The sequence below is a fragment of the Colletes gigas genome, unplaced genomic scaffold (genome assembly GCF_013123115.1).
Source record: "Colletes gigas isolate AHSC1104 unplaced genomic scaffold, ASM1312311v1 Colletes_gigas_Sc00008, whole genome shotgun sequence".
In the NCBI taxonomy this organism is placed as follows: Eukaryota; Metazoa; Arthropoda; class Insecta; order Hymenoptera; family Colletidae; genus Colletes; species Colletes gigas.
The window spans coordinates 1847584-1870009 of record NW_025106637.1 but is presented as its reverse complement, the minus strand read 5'-3'; the positions used below and the strand labels follow the sequence as shown (position 1 = coordinate 1870009).

The 22426-nt window shown below is 31.6% G+C and overlaps 3 protein-coding genes across 12 annotated transcripts; 1 reads left to right on the top strand and 2 right to left on the bottom strand.

The window, feature by feature from the left end:
* Positions 1 to 446: 446 nt before the first annotated feature.
* LOC122396848 (mitochondrial ribosome-associated GTPase 2) lies at positions 447 to 16735 on the top strand. 4 transcript variants are annotated; one of them, XM_043395553.1, is made up of 8 exons: positions 447 to 599; positions 2291 to 2388; positions 14174 to 14407; positions 14479 to 14598; positions 14673 to 15011; positions 15946 to 16084; positions 16168 to 16400; positions 16480 to 16735. In XM_043395553.1, exons 3-8 carry the CDS (start codon positions 14174 to 14176, stop codon positions 16627 to 16629), a joined length of 1215 nt encoding a protein of 404 aa, XP_043251488.1. In that variant the 5' UTR covers positions 447 to 599; positions 2291 to 2388; the 3' UTR covers positions 16630 to 16735. The 4 variants fall into 4 exon arrangements, with proteins under 4 accessions (XP_043251488.1, XP_043251489.1, XP_043251490.1 ...); XM_043395554.1 differs by lacking the exon at positions 447 to 599 and having other exon boundaries at positions 2170 to 2388; XM_043395555.1 differs by lacking the exons at positions 447 to 599; positions 2291 to 2388 and adding an exon at positions 11499 to 11562.
* On the bottom strand, positions 2366 to 11496 carry LOC122396849 (plasmanylethanolamine desaturase). Of its 6 annotated transcripts, XM_043395559.1 has the most exons (7): positions 11391 to 11494; positions 11234 to 11333; positions 11016 to 11130; positions 5820 to 6449; positions 5150 to 5361; positions 4732 to 4950; positions 2366 to 4586 (listed from the first exon to the last, which is right to left on the bottom strand). In XM_043395559.1, exons 4-7 carry the CDS (start codon positions 6049 to 6051, stop codon positions 4326 to 4328), a joined length of 924 nt encoding a protein of 307 aa, XP_043251494.1. In that variant the 5' UTR covers positions 6052 to 6449; positions 11016 to 11130; positions 11234 to 11333; positions 11391 to 11494; the 3' UTR covers positions 2366 to 4325. The 6 variants fall into 6 exon arrangements, with proteins under 6 accessions (XP_043251494.1, XP_043251493.1, XP_043251495.1 ...); XM_043395558.1 differs by lacking the exons at positions 11016 to 11130; positions 11234 to 11333 and adding an exon at positions 7824 to 7970 and having other exon boundaries at positions 11372 to 11434; XM_043395560.1 differs by lacking the exons at positions 11016 to 11130; positions 11234 to 11333 and having other exon boundaries at positions 11372 to 11496.
* LOC122396846 (alanine--tRNA ligase, cytoplasmic) lies at positions 16620 to 21648 on the bottom strand. 2 transcript variants are annotated; one of them, XM_043395550.1, is made up of 15 exons: positions 21541 to 21648; positions 21181 to 21362; positions 20930 to 21118; positions 20701 to 20846; positions 20406 to 20597; positions 20054 to 20344; positions 19876 to 19985; positions 19478 to 19752; positions 19076 to 19399; positions 18747 to 19005; positions 18426 to 18678; positions 18095 to 18359; positions 17728 to 18012; positions 17462 to 17639; positions 16620 to 17392 (listed from the first exon to the last, which is right to left on the bottom strand). In XM_043395550.1, the coding sequence occupies exons 2-15, from the start codon at positions 21322 to 21324 to the stop codon at positions 16728 to 16730; spliced, it is 3576 nt and encodes a 1191-aa protein (XP_043251485.1). In that variant the 5' UTR covers positions 21325 to 21362; positions 21541 to 21648; the 3' UTR covers positions 16620 to 16727. The 2 variants fall into 2 exon arrangements, with proteins under 2 accessions (XP_043251485.1, XP_043251486.1); XM_043395551.1 differs by lacking the exons at positions 20930 to 21118; positions 21181 to 21362; positions 21541 to 21648 and having other exon boundaries at positions 16621 to 17392; positions 20515 to 20597; positions 20701 to 20737.
* Between the last annotated feature and the right edge of the window lie 778 nt (positions 21649 to 22426).

The following is a 22426-nucleotide window of genomic DNA, read 5'->3' as shown; positions in this document are numbered from 1 at the left end:
TCTTGTTAATTACATTCAAGAGTTATGACTCAGCCTATGAATCATACATCTCATCTGTTCAACAGATGACGCAGCATGTGGGTCAAAAAATACGAAAAAATATTTTTGCTATTAGGGATAGTCTGATAATAATATATCGATCTTGAAAGTATTAAAAAATGATTATGTACTGAATTCAAATAAGCTACTTATTATTTATATTAGAATAATGCGTAAAATGTTTGTCAAAGTATTACATGAAATACTTTATGCATATTAGGTAATTCTTTTATTCATTAGTCATAATCATAATTAAGTTTGAACGTATAAACTATATTTGTTTAATCATATTAAACAAATGTACCATTCACGTATCGGTAATGAATACGTAGTGTATCAAATTTAAGCATATCGTGATATTGGTACTCCTGCATACTGTAAATTTTCAAACATTCGTTAGAAGAAACGTAGCTAACGTACCAAAGATTTGTGAGTGAAATAAAAAGTATGCTACGAGATATTCCATCAAAGATAAATGCAGAAAAGTGATTGTACAAGAGGTATAAATGAATATTTTACAATTTATTAAGGAACCGTTAGTTTCGGTTTGCAGCATAAAGGTTCGTACAATATTTCGTCACTTAAAAAATGATTAGTCATTAACTAATATTAAATCTTTATGTGCAGCTTCGCTATATAAATTATAAACATATAAAATTTGCGTTATCACAAGATAATGTCTTTACTAGAAATGTGTTCTGTAATATCAGAATAACAATATATTCCGTTGTCTTCTTTATATGTACTTCGTTAGTTACATAAATAAGATAAATTTTATCATTGCAAAAATCATAACTAAACAACGCAAATGTTTTTCTTATATTATTATAAAATACCAATTTCAGTTTCTATTTTACTATCACTTTGACTTTGTCAAAGGCATCGTTGTGCATTATTAGTGGAACAATATCAACTATTATTAAATACATAAGACAGGTTTTCTTATGGTTCATTATAAACTCCTTATATTATTTATACGTACGTATTTTTCATCTTATCGAGATAACAATTTTTGATTATATCAAACACATGCATAATGGCAAATGGAATTTCTTTTATCAGTCAGTTTTTTCATTGATACTTTCATGTGTGTTCTTTCATTCAGAAAAGTTTTAGTTGAATTTTTTAAACGAAGAAGAAATAGAAACATCATGATACATTATACTACTAAAAACATATTATTTAAACACTAAAAAAAAATGTATCATTCTGTTTATATTCCATGTACATTTATATCATTGGAACAAGTATGTATACATTTATTGCAAAGCAGTTTACATATGAGTCGAACTAATATTTCTCTTTTTTGCATTATTTATACTTATATTTTAAAATAAATTTAAATTAAAATAATTTTAACTTTTACATAATACATTTTTCACTGTTCAAATTTTAAAATACACCTTATGCTACATCAAATTAAGCAAAACAGCACATAGATTGTGCTCATTAAAAGCATTAAATTCTGTTGTCTTGTCACTGACAAATACCTATAAAAAATTTCATAAAGCTGAATAACAAATTATGCTCAATAATGATATAATGTAATCACATTAAAAGTGTTTGATTATAATAGGTAAAAAATAGGTATGCATTTTTGCGATTAGAGCTAGATATAAATGTTTCCAATGTATCAAATTCAATGTATTTACAGCCATCATTTTTTTTTTTTATTTGAACTATGCAGTTTATATTTCTCTTTTATAAATTTAAGCTTAAAAAACATATTTACATCTAAGTGCGTTGCTGAAAAGTCAAAGTAATTAATACCGCTTTTAAAGACATATTTAATTTGTATCATTAAATTTAGTATCTGTTTGCACAATTTCTTATTACTATATACTTTCTAAAATGTAGATTAACTTTTTAAGTAAATATAGCCTCAAAATATTAAAGCTTAAGATTATCTTTTAATAAAATTTTCATTACTTTTATTTTATAAGGCTGATGTTAATATTGACTGCTATTAAATTTATATAAGTATGTACAGAAATTATTCACATAATATAAGTTATAAATTAACATCAATCTTTGTAGAGTTTTTATGAAATATGCGTAAATAAGTGTCTAGACATTTAATTCATAAAATATTAGTGCAATAAATATTTTCACATAATTAGGCTTATGGAATGTGAACAAGACACTTTATTTGAATCAAGATAATTTGTGTTGCAACAATAATTAAATTAATGAAATAGTTATATAATTGTTATACAACTATTGCCTTTACATATAAATTTTTATGTTTCAGTAGTCTCTTTTTTCGTTGTGATGAATATTGAAAGCTTCCAGTTCTAATCAACATTCAATGAAAAATATGCTTAAACGGTTTAAAGCATTTTGTACATAGTAAGTAGTTTTTATATCTCTTTACTTTCTTTCAATTTATATTAGGATGCCACAATGTACAGTTCCATTATTATACCTTCTTTTTAAATCTGTTTTTAAAAAACTATATTGCAAAAAGGAATTAGAGTTTGCAATAATAGTAGTGACATTAGTATATTGCTTAGAAAATTAAATTAGCAAAAAATATAGTTTTGTGTTTCATTTCGCTTTGTGTAATTGTTAGTTAACTATTTAAATAGATTTATATAAAGAGAAAGCTTCAATTCTGGCACGCATTGCTATATGATGAATTTGTTTTAAATTTATACTCCATTTTTTATAACAATAACAACAACAGTAACAATTATGATACTTATAATAATTGCAATGTCTTATAATTATTGTTTTTTTAAAAGACATTATTAATGATTTGCTTGCAAGGAACATATATCATGGTAAAGCTCTGTATAGAGTATACTGAAATTTACAAGACAAAATGGTAGATACTAAAAAAATATAATAGGTATAAATATCAAAGCCACTGTTAATAAAATTTCATATCATCGTTTTTAAAAATTCAGCCAGATTTCTATTACTATTTGTACATCAGTATACTTTACCCAAATCGAACCAATTACAATTTCAAAGACTGCTGCATAGAGCAATAGGCCCTGTTTTGGTCCCTGAACCTAAAACTTGTACTTATATTTAGCATCTTACAATTTTTACGTTTGTTATATCATTTGTTGTGAGCTAAGAAATTAATGAGAACCAAAATGTTACAACTCTTTTTATGTTAAAGATATAATCGAATTAATAAATGATGTTAATTGTTTTTATCTTACTTTTTTTTCACAATTTTTTAAGTGAAATTAAAATTGATGACTATGTTACCAATTTTAATATCTCTAAATTCGATATCTGTCGTCAGTTATCAAAAAGAGTACAAGATAATGTATCTATACATTTGTTGATGAACATTGATTGGGTTCTATCTTATTCAGAAAAGATAATTAATTTTAGAATGTGCATGTATAAATAAATATTTGCTTTTGACAGGATGTTCTCATTGCAAATGAATAATTTTTTTTTATTCAATTTCAATGGCTTAAAAAATTTTTTTGGAGGTTCAGGGAAATTGGTGATTGTACTTAAGCAGTTTCAGCAGATTAGACTAGTGTAGATTAGCGCATTATTTAAGTTAAATTATAACTTTTCTTCAAAACTACACTTTTTAAATTCATGTGCAACAAAGTGTAAGCAATTAATTTAAATTAATACTTAAATACATATACTCGTGCATATACACATACATATATAATAATATATGATTATATATGTATGTATCCATGCTTCTTATCTGTAACATTCAATTTAATTTCAGATACTGAACATTGTTTTTATAAATCATATAGGCTATGCGCGATTATTTTGCATAACATGTTGCATACTTTGATTTCAGCTATGTAATACTTTGTAAATTATTATAAAAATTCTTCAATTAAGGCTCTTTGCTCAAGTTTGTGCTATTTGTGTAATGATTGTGCAGTGCATAAACGTAATTGCTTAATCTGTCAGGCCAATTGTTAATTCATAGTTACAGAAACATGATTCCATGTTCACATTTTTCTTATGAATAGATATTATATATATATGCATATATACATATATCTATGTTATTGCATATACCTATTATAAACGTGTAAATTTCAAAAGCATGTTCAAGTAATACTAAATGTCTTTAATTACGCTATCTATTTCGTAGGAAAGGCCTCGTAGTGCTAAATATAAGAAAAAAAAAAGTTTATATTTACGGATTTAACCTTCCTCTTTGCATGTTCTATTTAAAAATTTATTGTATATTTTTTCACTAACTCGGGTTACCACGGAATTTTCACTGTTTGTTAAATTTGTTCCTTGTCCTTGAAAATGCATAAAACGATAAAACACATTAATTCTCAAGACCGCTTCTGTGCCCACTTCAAATCGTCTGCTCTTGGCTTGCAACCAGTAGCTTTTTCAATGAAAATTTCCAAAATGTACCAAAAACGAAGCTTTTCTAATGGCCAATTCAACCATCCGGTAGTAATGCAGAAGTAGGTTTCATGCGGTGCAACATGGTGCACGCGATGATGTTTTCTAGGCAATATAATTCTGTGTTCTTGTAACCAAACGACCCAAGTAGGTAGTCCGAAATACGTGTGAGACCATTTATGTATCTGAAAAAAATCTTTTATGTTGTTTGCCATTATGTCACTTTGTTAATGCTACTCTAAAAAAAATGACAAGTAACTTAAAGAGAAAAAGAATGAATTTACGAGCTATACACAAAATTGTACTTTGACAGAATTTTCAATCATTTACCTGATTAGTCATTGCTACAAAAATTGCAAGCTGAAACCAGTAACAGGTCCAAACAAATTTCTGTTGAATTACCGATTCTGGGAGACTTAAAAAATCCCATGTTAATTTGCAAAGGAATGGTATTGTGACCATAAAATTATCACCATTAGTTTCTATAAAATCATGCCTTGTTATACTCGTTGGATCAATATGATGTTCTCGAAATGGTCTCAAAAAGTTCTGCAAATACATGTTTTTATATTTAACAACACATGAAGCAATGTAGGTTTCTATAGTTAAAAGGAAAATTGTCTTCGTGTTTCTCAAAATATTGTATACTTGTTTAACATCAATATAATCAAAATAATATCAACAACGTAACATCGAATAATAGCTTTGCCGATACCAGCAATTATATTCTTGTACGGTTGTTTTTTACCTTTCCAAGAATTGGAAGTTCCACAGAGCCCCATGTATCAGCGGCCCAATGTACAAATCCAGATGCAAAATCTGCCGTAACAATGCCGCAAAATGCTGCCATCGCGATTGAACTTACATTTTCTACTCGTAATCTGACGAGGATAAATATTGAATTAACCACCATGAGTGTAATGCAGATACCAACACAAATGCACTCTTGTGTTCTTTTTCCTAAAATACATAAAAAATGTTGCTCTGAAGTAATATCGACCTTCGACATATTAAAAACAGAAAACTCGATCACGAAATAATACATATACAACACACACGCTCGTAACCGCATACGCAAGAAAAATTATAACAACGTTTTAACGAGTACTGTACAATCTAAATACAAAAACACGTATTGTTAGACATCTCTTTATTTTTGCACACAAGCGACGATTCCAAGGCACCACCGATGTATAGTCAATGTCTTGGCAAGTATTAAAATCAGAAAACATACTATGTGCACGTATCGTGCGTATGTTATTCCAACGTCTTGCATTAAATATAAAATGAATCATTAATTGTATCAAAATCCTCGCATAAATTATATTAGAACGTATTATTTCTATGATCCCGCTCCTTTTTCATTAACTATGTAATTTCGTTTCATTGATATTTAAATTAACGAATTAAATAATTACCAGTGCTGTAAAGATTTGCGAGTTCTTGGGCACCCTTGTGATTAGGGCCCCATCTCGGCACAGTTCTATCTTCTTGCGAAGTCGGTACCACCGAGTTGGCATTGGGATCGTCCTCGAGCATCGAATTCTCGTAGATTTGCCGTTCGGTTTTCACCGGCGCCAAGAAATTCGTTGCCATCGAGCATGCGGCTGAGGCCGCTTGGCCCAAGTTCGCCACCTTTATTTCATCCATAATTATTTCCGTTATTAATCTAGAATATCAAGGGGAACAGTCGAAAACGTGCGTTCTTCTACGAATCGATCCGGTTCTGTTGTATCTTTTTCGACATCGCTGAATCCCCTTGTCTCTGTATGTTTCTATGCACGGTTTATTCTCTGTTGAATAGTTTCTTAGGGAACGTAAGTGATCTTTTAAATTTTGCATGTAGAAACGGCCATAACATGTCACACATTATTTGATGTACTTTTGCATCATCTATAGTTTGATCCATTTGATTTTCGTACAAATATATCCTTCACAGTCATCACATCGTTTATTAGTAGTAGTTGATTTTGTTCGTTGTTACGTTTTCTTTTTCTCTTTTTCTCTTGAATTCTTTGTAATTGACCCTTCATGCGACGGGGTTTGTGCTAAAAAAAAAAAAAGTAAAGAACTTATTATACGATACAGTTTTTATAACATACATATTGCCTTGAAAGATACATCGTTAAGTTGTATGTATAATATATAAAGTCTACAAATTTTATCACGTGTAATATGCGAAAATTATAGCGTGCCGAAGCATCGTGGTTTAATACCTTTTATTGGACAATATTCGAGTAGAAAACTTAATCTGATATTACACGCGATGTTACGATAAAACGTCGAAACTGACGGTCACAAGTACTGAACGTTCCGCCTTTGATAACGCTTTTCCGGAATTAGAATGTCTTGGAACAGTCTTCGTAGCGTCGAAAATATATTACGATTTATAGATAATATCGTGTAATATTTGTTTAGTCACAGAACTATCAGGTAATTAATCGTAATAATATTGATCATCACATGACCATGACGCGGAAAGTTAGAAACATCATTCAGTTAGAACTCTAGTTCGTTTTGTTGCTTGAAGAATATTTACAGGACTTTATATTCTGTCTCTTTACTATTATTTAATTAAATGTACAGTTCAGTTATTTAACGCGAGAAATTATTTCTGCAGGAAAATTTAAACTATATAATTAATTAGCAGAAATGTTATCTCAGACTGGTATCTTTAAAGTAGGATAAAGATAATGAGCCATAAATATCTAGACCGTTGAAAAGTAATAACAATGTGATTTAAACCTTTGTGCGGGCACCGGTAAAGTAGGTTAATTTCGCTTTTACACGAGCTTAAGAAACAATTTTGATAATATACCAAGTCTACCCTTGTCCCTATTTTGATCGTGTATCAACCAATCGAAATAATTCAAGGGTTACTTTGTATCACGAATCACTTTTAGTTTACCAACATATACAAATACCTCATTCACGGAATTGTACGTGCAAAAAAAATTAAACTTTTAAAAATTTACGTTTATAGTAATTAAAGGTCTACAGTAAGGATTTCGTGCAGTTGCTTATGCAGTTTTGTACGGTAATTGATCAAATTGCAAGTAACGGCCTTTTCCTACATAATGAAAGTGAAGGTTACGTGACAACATAGTCAATCAGTTTTTTTACATTCTCTATTGTGCATACTCTAGTAAATATAAAATTTATGAATACTTCGTTATTGATGCTTTTCAAATGTGGGCATGGACGGTACTTTAAAACCGGCGACATACATAGTTATACACACGTTCATACATACTTGTACGCTATGCATATAGACACGCGCTCACACGTGCATATTTGCATTGGAAAAAAAGCAAGTTGTAGTTAAATATGAATACAGGGTGGTTGGTACAGATCTAGCATTGATTTTATGTTTGAATATTATAACAAATTGAATTTCACTGAGTTAAATGTCGAAGGCATACCCATGAGACGGACGAAAGGAACAAGTATGACAATAGATAATTCTTGCAAAACTTAGAGGATTTCTCGATGCCTCCGTGCTCCGTCGATATCCTGGTCGTCGCATTATCCAGCCATAAAGTTGCTGAATGTGCACGCTCAATTAGTCACTGGTAGAACCGAAAGAGACCTACAGCGAGACACTATCGTACCTCGTATCGATGTAACACATACACACGTAAGAAAAGCACGCATGATGTTCACATGCATTAGTAGTTTCGCGCACAAGTTTTCTTCTTTTGGCTCTTGTTACACTGTGAAATCACTGCAGAAAGCTAGGAGTAACAGGTTCGGGATTTTGTACATTTTTGCAAGTGACAGGGAATACAATATAAGAATATAAAATCGGAAAGGCGGCGAAGGTAATAAAAAATTGTGGGGAAAGAGGGACGGTAGGATTAATTGACGAAACGATCGAATAGATACGGTTGTTACGATTTGGCATTTAACTTCGGATACTGTGCTTCTCTTGTAAACCAATAGGAACAAACGTAACGAAGAGAACGTAAACGGAGGCGCTAGTTTCGCCGTATGCCTTACACAGTTCTGTTCGTGATTTTCTTCGGTTCTTTCTCTTTTGCTCGGGTTCAAGTTGCGTGAATTTGCTGACTCTTTCCTTCTTCTTTCATACGAGCTTCTCTTGCAACCCCGCCTCGTTTCGTGACGAACGACCGGCGCCGCCTCACGACCATTGCTCGCGTCGCGTCGCGATGCTCCCGTGGCGCCGTCATGCGGCTTACCCTTTCTGACGTTACCACTTTTATATGTAGGAAGATTTCCGTCTATACGAGGTGGGATAATTTGTTACGGTTGAACTTCCATTCGCTTAATTCCGTCCTGCCCACGGGTAGAGCATCTTACGCGATTTCGCCCCCCCTCTAGGTACCATATTTAGTTTGTATTGTGTCTACATACAAAACCCGATATTAACTGTACATACATACAGTGCCCGTATCTACGATACGAAGAAAAAGTGGGGGTAACTTGGTTTTAGGAGCAGTTTTGAACAGAACTGATCCAAACTGAACTAGATTTAATATAATGACACAAGACAGTCCTGTCTACAGTTACAGATCCTTATGCTGTTATTGGGCTCATACATACATGTGATACAATATCAAGTAGCGGAGATATGTAACGAAGACAGAGCGAGGGAGGGAAATTGCTTTGGGTGTAACTTTGGATAGGACTGATTCAATTATTTAAAAGCGCGTGTTGGGTGAATAATTGTTTTATTCTAACTTTCATTCGAACAGCCTGTACTATTATTTTTATGTAAACTGCACGTGAATATATGGCCATAAAAAAAAACATGTACACGTCATCGATTAAACACGCAGCGGTACGACGTGACTATTCTTGTGTGTATCACGACATGTTTGCGTTCTTTAAATGTTACGTGTGTTCTTATTGTGTGACTCAAATCCATGTAACCTCTACGAAATGTGTAATTACCGGCGCATATGACTTCATTTCTATTAAAATTACATTTCCTATGCGCTAATTATAGCACATATTACTATTGCTTTACGTGATCTGATTTATGCTTTTAATATGTCGATTCTATTTAAAGTTGATATAAAAATTTTACAGACACGATGCCTATGTACACGTAAAATCATGTGATCATGCACTGGACACTGCACGTTGTACATTATAGAGGTGAAGAACCTAGTACATTTACTATTAAACAGTGAACAATTAAGTGTTGTGCAAAGTATGATATGACCTAAGAGTCCTTTAGACTAGAGTATGTGGCGTCTCACGGAACATTCATACTTTATTCAGAGGTAGATCGACCGAATAGCTAGCCCCTAACTAAGTTTTTCATAAGTTATATCACGAAGATATGTAGACCTGCGATCACGTAATAGATAATGGCTTTCACGATAGTATACTATTATGTATTATACAATACATATCATAACGGCCATTTTTAATGCTAAACATCAAATAGATTTTAATTTAATTAATGAAAAATTATCGATTACCTATCGATATAAATCGATTATTTTTTATTATTAATTCTTTGCACTCAAAAAATTTCCATCGAGTATATCATTAACTTGAAATAATTTTTCATGAAAATTTATTTTATTATATTATTATTTAACCGTTCAAATTTTATATCAAACATTTAATAGTCCTGCTACGGAACTTTTCGAGTGCAAAAGGTTAAACCGATCTCTTAATACGAAGCGTTGAGTTCATGATCTATCTATAATTTTATGAAAGCATTTGACCGTATACTTACCGTGTATATTTAAGCATAACAATCGTTTGATGGTTGCAAAGAAACAGTGTTACAAACGAAAACTTTTCTGCTAACTTTCAAAATAACATTATTTTGTACTATTCAGTGAACTCTTCTCCGTAATTTATCTGTTTGAGGTTATCTGTTCTTCTTTTAGCCTTGTACGACCAGTCTAGTTGCCAAGTTACAATAATGCCAAAATAAACTCAGAAGTGCGAAACTTCGGTTGACATAAATTCTTAACTGTGATAAACGTGGTACATATAAGAGACGGTTATCAATCAAAGGAATAAATGTTCTTTCTTTACAATGAATTCCGTTGTACCGTTAAAGGAGAAATGTGATTTGTTTCTAGCTGGTAATAGTCAATAATGAAAAGAGTTTCGATATGTTTATTTACGATTTGTATTACGTGATTTGACAGTAATTATTGAATTATCAGATGTTCATAATATGAACCTACGATAACATAAAATTGTACAGTTATGCGTGCAAACACATAGGTGAGTTGCAATCCAAGTGCTATCGGCATCTACAAGCTGACCCGGAAGACAAAACGAAGATGGCATCATTCGACTGCTTACGTAGTAGCTAGACCACTTTTATTTTCGTCGACCAACGTAGCAGCCATCGTCACGAAAACGACAATTGCTATTTTATACTTTTCATATTATATAATTCCTACTAAAGTTTATCGATCATAAAAAAAAACATAAATAATATAAATTATATCGACAAAATGAATTTTATACAGTAGTATAATTAACGCGAAGCGATATAGTATTCTTATATAAGCTAATCTAATTTAATACTTTAATCTTCATGAATGAAGTTCTCTGTAATTGTGTAAAAATATCTTTATTTTTTTTGGATATTCTAATTAGTAATTTATGAAAAATACCTGCTTATTTGTTCAGTTATGTATTCTGTGTAATACGCTACTGCACTGATTCTGTTTACGATTTGTTTTTCGGAAGTATTCAATTTATACATATGCATTTTTTTCCCCCGGTCAGCTAAAACATAAATTTCTAACTTTGCTGAACATTTATTTTTATGCTGTCTTACAAAGTAATTTTGTATTTCGCGTAACAATTTCATTATGTTGAAAATATTTACCTGACGAACTAAGGAAAACATGCAACAATGTTACGAAGCCTCTTTTATAGTTACGATGTAAAATGACAATGTTTTCAGTAAGCACTATATTCACATCATCCTACGAACAGTAATTTAGATAGTAGTTTTGAAACTTACTATTAAAATTTAGTTATACCGTGATTGGTCTAGATTTTCCTTAGCTTCGAAAGACACTGAATCAACTAACTATGGCATGCGTAGCGTAGCAGTGGCGACATGATGCACAGATGTCCAATATACGATGCACCAGCGTACAACGTGTGCCACAATGACAAACCACAAGTTGATATTTTTCGCTGCGGGATTGAGTAAGTAGATATCGGTCATTTACGGACTTGCGTGCTGTCATATATCCAAGGTACGAAGAAGACTGCACGAAGCGTGGGAGAGAACATATTATACACCTGACACGACATGATTTCGATTGTTACAAACACTTGTCCAAAACATGTACAGGGTGGCCACTGCAGCGGTTACTGTAGTTCTAGAACTTATTACTGATCGTTTGTGAAAAAAGAGAAGAAAAATCTATTAGTTTTCATCATGAAAAATAAATCACATGAAACTTTTGTCAATAAATCATCAAAAGTAATTTAAAAAAACTATAGCGCTACATAAAGTAATTCATGAAGTCGTTTCTATTCGATTGAACCATTTCGGAAAATTCACTGATTCGTGAATATTCAACGCGTGTTAAAACAGTATCATAGAGTGAATTCATGATGCTAAATTTATAACACACTCATCAAACTATCGTATAAAAATAGTTTCATTCATTCATCGTACTATTATATCACAAACATTTGCATATAAGCCAAAGAAAATATCCAGAAAACATAAGGGGGGTTTATCTTAAATTACTTCCATAATTAATTAGAGATATGTATACCGTATATGTATATATATATAATTGGTATACATATGTTTCGTAACGAATCATTAATATTTGGTAATGTTTATTGAATTTCTGTAATAAGAATATTTTAATAAAAACTTAAAAATATAGTAAAGTTCGCTTATGCATAATTAATGTTAGTGTAAAAAAGAACTTATTTGCTGACTCGATAATAGATTTTGATTATATATGTCAAATCTATATAAAAAATGATATAATATATAATTTTATCGTAATTACATCATCATGACTGCATACCTATAACTGAAAGAAAAGTAACACATATTTCAGTATATGTGATATAGATCTTTTTCAGGTTTTTTTTATCAAAAAATTATCATGTTTATTAACACTGTGTATGTGAAAACTTTTTATCGTTATCGATGTATTAAAAAATACAATTCGGTTACTCTTACGAATAAGTAGTAGATCAACTATGTACTCATATACATTTCGGCACAAACACTTGTCCATATTACACAGATTCAACGAGAAACCATATACGCGTCTGACTCCTGATTGACAACATGACATTAATGCATTCATATGCACACATAAACAATTTGTATTAATCCGCGTTTGATAGAAATTAATTCGTATTATTTCCGTATTGCCAACAAATATTATAAACATTGTAACATGAATATGAAGTTTTAGTTACGTGTCATACTACATACAGCAAGGTTAGTTTTATTTACTTTTACAGGTTCAGTAATAGTTATAATTATAAGTTATTTTTTCAGTGTAATAATGAAAAAGCAACAGTTTAAATCGTAATATTTGTTCATTATCCTTTGAAACAATGAAGCTGACTGTGTTCAATGAAAATGATTTTGTGCTTTTAGTAGGAGAAGGCAACTTTTCGTTCGCTGTTGCTTTGCTCAGACTTAATTTAAAAATTACTATCATTGCTACATGCTATGAAGCTAATATTTATCAAGATGTTGGAAAGAAAAACATAGAATGTTTAGAAAAGAATGGTCAGTATCTGAAAAAAACAAAGAAAGACTAGAAACAACACTGTCTTTTAATTAAATTAGTTGTATAAAGAATTCTATGCTTTTCTTTTCAGGAGTCTGTGTACTATTAGGTGTTGATGCAACAAATTTGAAAGAACATCCGATATTAAAAACAAAGTTATTTGACAAAATTATCTTTAACTTTCCTCATGTTGGTGGTAAAATGCGAATAGAAAAAAATAGAGAGTTATTAAAACAGTTTTTTATAAATGCAACAAAATTATTGAAAAGTAATGGGCAAATATTAGTTACTTTATGTAATGGCCAAGGTGGCACACATATTGATGATCCACCGAGGCGTTGGGATGATTCATGGAAAATTACAGAAATGGCATCCCATGGAAATTTTGTATTAAGTACAGTCGAACCATTTCAATGGTTGTTTTTTCAAAATTATATAGTAACTGGATATCGTGGTTTAGATAAACAATTTCACTCTACTAAAGCTTTGACTCATGTATTTGTTAAATCTGAACCTCCAAATGTATTGAATATTGTTCCTGAAAGTAAAATAGATATTTCTCAATGTGATGATAATTTTTCATGGAAACGTATAACTGAAATAACACATACATCAAATGTATATGCACATACATATGTATTTGATATAACTTTTAGTGTTGAAGGAAAATTTAATTCTATTAAATTTTATACATTATTGTACAATCATGCTGGTCGCATTATAAATGATATTAATTTGTTACGAATATATAAATCTTCTTCACAAAATATAAAAAAGAGAACTTATAGAATATATTATAAATCTGATTGTATACCTTTATATAGAAAGAGAGTCATTGATATACACCAAAATTTAATTACAAATATTTTGGAAGATAATTTAAATGTGCTAGTTTCAAGATAGTACTATTTTATCTATAAATTTATAACACTATTCAATGTAAATATAATTTAATAAAATATTGTCGATTTATACCTAAAATAATATTGTATTATTTGGTCTATTTTGTAATATAAGCTTTTTAAAAATTTAATTAATTGCAGATGCATTGTTTTCGTCAAATAAGAAGTACAATGTTACTTATTACTACTTGGAAACAAGATATTATAAACATTACTATAAACGTGCACAAATATAAAAGTACAAATAAAAATGTATTTAATTCATTATATACTTCTAAATGGTTTCAACACAGAGAAAATGTTCCTAAACCATTACGCGATACAAAGCCAAAATCACAGAAAGATACAGATCGAAATTTTCTTGATATGAAGCAAGTATGAAGTATTAAGTAAAGCTCTTTGAATTTCTACATAATATTTACAGATACTAATTTCTATTTATTTAGGTAAGAACTATTGGAGGAAATGGTGGAGATGGAGCAATATCATTTTTACAATTATGGTCAAATGATTGTGCTGGACCTGATGGTGGAGATGGTGGACATGGTGGTCATGTAATCTTTGAGGTGTTAATTCTTTTAATTTAGACCTAATTAAAAGTTATTATTCCTGAATGAAAATAAGAACTATGAATTTTTAGGTATCATCAAATGTTCATGATCTCTCACATGTAAACAGTGTTCTTAATGCTGAAAATGGAGAGAAGGGAATTAATAAAGACTGTTTTGGAAAAAATGCTAAACATACTATTGTGAAGGTTCCTTTAGGCACTATAGTACGTAATTTAGACGGAAAAATAGTAGGTGACTTAAATAAAGAAGGAACAATGTTTATTGCTGCTCGAGGTGGTGCTGGAGGCCACGGAAATGCATATTTTAAGTCTGACTTGCAACAATCACCATATATAAGCGAGTATGGTGCACATGGAGAAAGTTTACAATACGTACTAGAAATAAGAAGTATGGCACATATTGGTCTCGTAAGTAGAAGCTATATTTATTAGTATTCTTATTCTATTATTGTAATTCTTTTAATTTTAACTAAGCACTAGCAATGAGAAAGTTATAAATGTTAAAACTGCGATTATTTTGTTTCTTTATAATTAATGTTAGTTATATACGTAATTTGTTGACGATAAGAACATATAAGCGGCAGTAATTTATTGTCTACGTTTTAAATTGAAAAATGAGAATATTTCATAATAGTTGAAGATATAAAAGAATTATTTACAACAAAAATAAGGCCATAAATTAGAGAGTTTTAATGTCGAGTCCCATTTCTGAGGAGTGGGGGAAAAGCAGCATCTTGCTCCGAGCGGAGTGGTGGGGGAAGCAACCATCGTGTCGTTGCTCCTTTCAGTACGCCGCGTAGTGCCAGATAGGGAGGGTGTTGATGTGTAGTGTCTCCCTCCACTACTCAAAAATGGGACTCTGTTTATTTCTTCGGCTACATTGGTCAGTTTCATGGTCAGTGTGTTTATTAAATGTGTCATTGCGTTAATTTAACCCTTTGTCGAATAACTTCGAATGAGACTCGTGGTCGGTCAGTTAAAATCGGGCTAGAAATGAGTATCACGGATGAGGATAAGAGCCGTGGAGCATCGATCAGACCCATCGTAAACAACACATATCGGGCTCGTGGTTTGTAGCCGTGCATCAACGTAAACAAAACGGGCTAGGTTCGTGGTCAATTTTCATCTTTGTTATGTTGTTTCAGTTTTGTAACCGACTTTGTGATCGTTAATGGCACACTCTGTTGGAATTTAAATCGTAGGGCAAGGGGTTAAATACAGTGTTTTTAGTATCGTGAAACGTCGTTAAATATTATTCCTACACGCAAATAAATTGCTACTAATTGCAGCAGCTTATTAAAGTTTATTTAGTGTTTTATAAGGAGTTGCAAATATATTTTAGATTGGCCTTCCAAATTCAGGTAAAAGTACATTATTAAGAGCTATATCTAGGGCTAGGCCAAAAGTAGCACCATATGCATTCACTACATTAAGACCAAACCTAGGAATGGTATTATACGATGACTATGAACAAATTGCAGGTTGGTAATATATTACTGCAATATGATCTCATTTTTAGTATATTTTTAATTAGCCACATATATTTTTTTTATTAATTGTTAAGTGGCGGATTTGCCGGGACTTATATCTGACTCTCATAAGAACAGAGGTCTTGGTATACAATTTCTAAAACACATAGAACGTTGTAAAATTTTATTATTCATACTGGATATTACATCTGACAAACCATGGGCAGATTTTGAGACCCTGATGTATGAAATTACACAATTCAATACAATGTTAAATAAAAGGTCACTTCTCATTGCCGCGAATAAGATTGATTTACCAGAGGCAGCAGTAAGATATATTATTTTTTTATAAGTTAACTTCTCAAGGAATAAAAGATCTGGTAATATGATTAATTATACAATTACAGGAAAATTTAGAAATACTTAAACAAAAAATTGATTTTCCAATTATTCCAATTTCCGCGAAAATGGGTATAAATATATCCAACTTGTTAAAAGAAGTAAGAATTTTATACGACAAAGAAAGGGAAGAAAGTGAACAGAAGAATGTCTTGTAATACAAAGACGATTCTAATTGATTATACTGTATATTTATAATAATATTAATTAATAAAAACAATTACAAAAGCCATTTATTTAAGGGGTATATAATGTTTTAGAATTTCACAGTTTTTTCACACAGCTTAAAGTCTTTTATAATTGACGTTACTTGTGGTTGATTTAAAATAGTAAGGAACCATCTATTTAAATTTGTGTACTGTTTCCTACATGCTGGATCAAAGGCATGCTCATATAATGGAATCAGAGCAGTGAAAATTGCTATGTCCGCAAGACTAATTCTTTCCCCAACTAAATAAGTTTTTGTCTGAAGTATATCATTTAGTTTTTTCAAAGAAGAATAGAGATCCTCTTTAGATGTCTTAATATTCCCTCTCATATTACTTGGTATATTATCTGCGAGACACGGAACAACCCAACCAGATACAGCTGGTAAAATATGGTTATCTGCATAACTTAACCATTGTAAAACTTCACTGAATGTAAAAGAATTTTTCGAACACCTTAGCTGACTATTTGCCAAATAAAATGCGATCGCGTTGCTATCAAATAACTCGAAACCATTACCTTGTAATCTTATGTCTCTAGAAATTACACCATCGTTCTTAGACTCCGATGTAATCAATTCCTTACCACTATACTTAGCTACTATTCGTGCGCGGTAATATTTGATACTTCCGGTATTACCAAAAAGTATTAATTTTTCATTGGAAGTTTTAGAACACACAGATTTTTCATCGCGTTTATCAATTATAACGTTCTCTAAAAATATACAATAAATTTTTTCTTTAATAACATACCCGTATTAATATGTAATAAATATTTCTTTACCTGTAATCCCAAGCTTCAAATTGGCAAAGTTCTTAGCCATGTGCATTAATTTACTTAAACACGAGATATTTGTACCCGTAGCTTGAGCAGATTCAGGTTTTCCACCTCCTTTCCCTTCCATAAGCGGAGCGATTTCTTGGATCCATTCATTTGCTTTCAATCCTTTATTTATAGCGGACTATTATATTTTATAATACATAAACGTTATTTTTTCTCTCCATTTTTTAAACAAGAATCAATATTCAATTATACATGTTTAATTTTACCTTAGACACTGCACTAAGTGCAAAAATTTTCTTAACATCAGGATCTACAGTTACAAGTAATGCACTTGTTTCTGGAGACACAGTTTTTATCTTTTTCAGAGCAGAATCTAAAGCCTTTGTGTTGCTATATGCTTGCACAACTTCAACCAGTATCGGGCATCCAACATTTTGTTGAATTATTTGGTGAATGGTATCTACCACTGAATTAGCGATTGCAACTTTTGCTGCGCGTTCTTTATTATCAAGCGTCTTTTTTAAATCTTTTAACATTTTACGCATTTTGTCCTATGTATGAAAAAAACATGCATACTATGAATTTACATATACATTATAAAATGATATGTAGGTGCAGTATAAAAATGCATACCTTTCTCCAGCTTGAAATCGTGGCGCGTGAGATGTCGTCTGTTAATTCAATGATTTCTTTCACATAATCTTTTGCATTAACATCACTTTTATCAGCTGTTATAGTCATTTGAAGTTTATCTAAATGACTTTGTAATGCAGCTGCTTTCTTCTGAGATTTTGTAGCTTCAGAACCAGTGAGAGCAACTATGCGCCTAACGCCTTTAGCAATCGCTTCTTCGCTAGCTATAACAAAATTTCCTATGTGTTCTGTGCAATGTAAGTGCCTGGAAAAATTCAAATTATGAAATATTTATTGTGCAGTTTTTGTTAGACAATTTAAGAACACTAACGTTCCCCCACAAAATTCTACACTGGTTTGCATTGCAGCAGGGCTCAAAGGATCTTTTTCCAAATCTTCAACTGGTATACCTATGCTAACTATTCTTACAGGATCAGGATACGTTTCTTCAAACATAGCACGTAAACCTTGAATAGTCTTTGCTAATGCTAAATTACTTTCTTTAGTATAAACCTTTTTCTTCTCTTTTATCATTTTGTTTGTAATTTCTTCTACTTCTTTCACTTGTTCCGCGGTCATGGCACCTGTAGAAACGTGTTCAAAATATAGTTAAACATTATTCGGGCAATTAAAAGTACATAATTTAACAAACCTTTATTCGTAAAATCAAAACGAAGACGATCGGGTGCAACTAGAGAACCTTTCTGATCAACTTCTGTACCCAATACTTTTCGGAGAGCATAATTAAGGGCATGAGTTGCGGTATGATTGCTCATTACAAGTCTCCTACGTGTAATATCTATATTTAAGTACACTTTATCACCCTTTTTTAATGTACCTTGTCCCACAGTACCAATATGCAAGACATAACCACCTCTTACTTGGACATTCTTTATCCGAACTTCAGTTTCCTGAACAATGAAAGTTGTTAGTTATATACGCGCACACACATATATAAATGCAAATGTATTACTTCCTTACCTCATCATCAACCTTTACTAAGAATCCTTCATCGTATATTTGTCCACCTTGCTCTGCATAGAAATTAGTTTGATCCAATAAAATTCCAACTTCTTCTCCTGGCGATACTTCATCGACAAACGTCTTAGCACATCTAAGAGCAATTACAGTACCGATACACGGCGTAAATTCATATTCCTCGTAGATCTTATTGTTGGTAACTGTGTAATTGTATTTTGGTAAATCATTAGTAGGCTTGACTCCTTCATTTTGTAATTTAGTAATTGCATGAACATCCAAATTAATTTGATCATCTACACCACCGCTTTTGCTTTGAGAAATGATCTGGTACAAACGAAGTAATCAAATTATTTTACGAACGATGCATGTTCAAACATTATTACATAATATTTTATACAGTACTTGAGCTTTTTTTCTTGCTTCTTCGTAACCTGCCATATCCACTTTCAGTCCCTTTTCTTCGGTCATAAGTTGTGTTAAATCAACTGGAAAACCGTATGTATCGTACAACCGCCATGCAACATCGCCTGGGACAATACTCGACGATTCTAATTTCGTTATAGTTCGGTTTAATAAATTACGACCTCGTGACAAGGTCTTAAGGAACTGGATTTCTTCTTCGTTAATAATATCAGTTATATATTGTGGATCTTTAGTTACTTCTGGAAAAACATCACCTATGGGGATGCAAAAGTATAAAATAAAAATTTGCAAAAATACTAGAGTGGTTCATAAATTTCTTCATTTTTTTTAACATTATTTTTCTAAAAATCTTTTAAAGCCATAATAAAAATGTTTACCAAGTAGCTCTACAACTACGTTCACCAATGTTCCAAAAACTCCGGGTTTTGCATTTAATTTTTCTGTCGCATAACGCACAGCGCGTCTTAAAATTCGCCTTAGTACATACCTAAAGTATAACTGGTATTAAAATAACAATTTAAAAAAGTATATGTAAATAAATATTAGTTTGTTCACCCTCTGCCAGTATTATCAGGTACACCCCCATCTGCAAGAGCAATTGTAATAGTTCTTGCATGATCTGCCAAAACTCTATATGCCATATCTATACCATCTTTATCATCTGACCCCACCCGTCCTTGATAAGGTGGTGCACCTGTGCTTTTCTGAATTGCATCGAAAAGCGGTACAAATAAATCTGTATCATAATTAGCATGTTTATTCTGAATAACCGAGACTAATCTTTCCAAACCTAAACCACAATCAATGTGTTTTTTTGGCAATGACCTCAGATTTCCATCAGACTCTCTAAAATAATATGTAATATGAAATAAATTAAAATTTATTTCACTTGTTACAAGTTACTTGCCTATTAAATTGTATAAATACAAGATTCCAAATTTCTAAAACATTTGGATCATCCTGATTCACTAAATGAGCTGCTTCTCTATTGCCAATACGATCATAATGTAACTCACTGCAGGGTCCACATGGTCCAGTTTCTCCCATTTCCCAAAAATTGTCTTTCATATTTCCTGGTAATACATGTGTAGGAGGTACTCTAAGAAAATAGTAAAGGAACATTATTGTAGACCAAAATATTTTTGTTTAACATTTACACAAATAACAACTCAAAATGTTATTAGTATTATATATTCAATTACCCTAAAGAAAGCCAGATATTTTTACATTCTTCATCAGGCTTTAAATTATTCTTCTCATCTCCTCCAAAATAAGTTACATACAATTGATTGGGTGATAATTGTAATATAACTGTTAAAAATTCCCAGGCCCAAGTACAGATTTCTTTCTAAGAGGAAGAACATAAATTTAGGATTTGCAATAATATTTTTGCAATATATAGTATATACATTGTAAGTTTTAATAATTTACTTTAAAATAATCTCCAAAAGACCAATTGCCCATCATTTCAAAAAATGTATGATGATAAACATCCTTTCCAACATCATCTAAATCATTGTGCTTCCCTCCAGCTCTGATACATTTTTGAGTATTAACAACTCTCACAAATTTTGCCATATCACTATTTGGATCCACTGTTCCCAGAAATATTGGTTTAAACTAAAACAAATTAGAAAGAATAGAAAGGTATATGTAATAATGTTTTTATTATTATATTATACCTGATTCATTCCAGCATTTGTAAATAACAGTGTTGGATCATCATGAGGTATTGTAGAACTAGAGTGAACATATTCATGACCTTTACTTTTAAAAAAGTCAATGTAAGCTTGTCGAATTTCCTTGGCATTCATTGAGCTGGTCATATTAAATTTTATTTTCTCCTTTCTCTTTCCTATTAATTCTGAAATAAAATAATACGCGATGAAAGGTATAAAATAAATTGCAACATATGGAAATAAATGTTTTCGAACGAATGAGCGAAGAAAACAATTGAATAATGAATGATAATTGAAAAATTGTATATTTGTGTTGTAATATCGATATTATTATAACGTTATAAGGATTTCGAAAAAACTCACGTAACGCTGTATTAAAGCTTATTCAACCTAGATATATAAGTTTATATCAAAACAGCTGGCTATACAACAGCGGTGATAACGTCTTTCAAAAGAGAAAGGAAAAACAACATGCACACAGCGTGGTCACATTTGGCATAATTGAGTCCATCGGCGGCGACACTAGTAACGACGAACTTCCTTAGCGTTTACCAGAGTGGTGGGGAAAGCCAACATATCCTCCTGCATGAGCCACATGTTACGCCAGGTTAGCACTTCACGCAATTTCGGGAAATCGATAAAGAACATGAATGGGAGCCTTTCCTTCATGGTCTTGAACGGCTGAAGTCCGTCCTCGTAGCATATAATTTCGATTCTCGACTGCCCAGGCATTTTTACGTTTCGAGCTATACAGGGTGAGGCTCGAGATTCTAGAGGCCAAAATAAGACGAAAATCAAAAGAATACCAATTTGTTGATGGAGGCTTCGTTAAAAAGTTATTAATAATTAAATTCAACAATTTTAAATCGTTCTGAAAACATTATTTTCCAAAGTGGAACAAAATGTTAAAAAGATCATGCATCAAATTGTAAGGGGATCCTCGTAAGAAGGCTTTAATCTTCGTAATGGTTTTAATAGGTCGGTGATCAACAATGACTAGCTTATGGTCACTGGTGGTCAACAGTGAGGTTGACATCAAGGTCAGCGGTCCAGTGAAGATCTAGAAATGGTCAAGAGATGGGACCGATCGAAATAGTTGCTTTGTAGACAAGACCGTCTTAACTGTTAACTCTAACTTTGGCTCTGATTGGTCTCCCTACCCTTTCATTATCTTAGACATATAAGCAGGGTCACTGCGAAGAATTCTTCAGTCTCGTCGCGGATTCGGGAGTGGGCAAGTAGCCAAAAG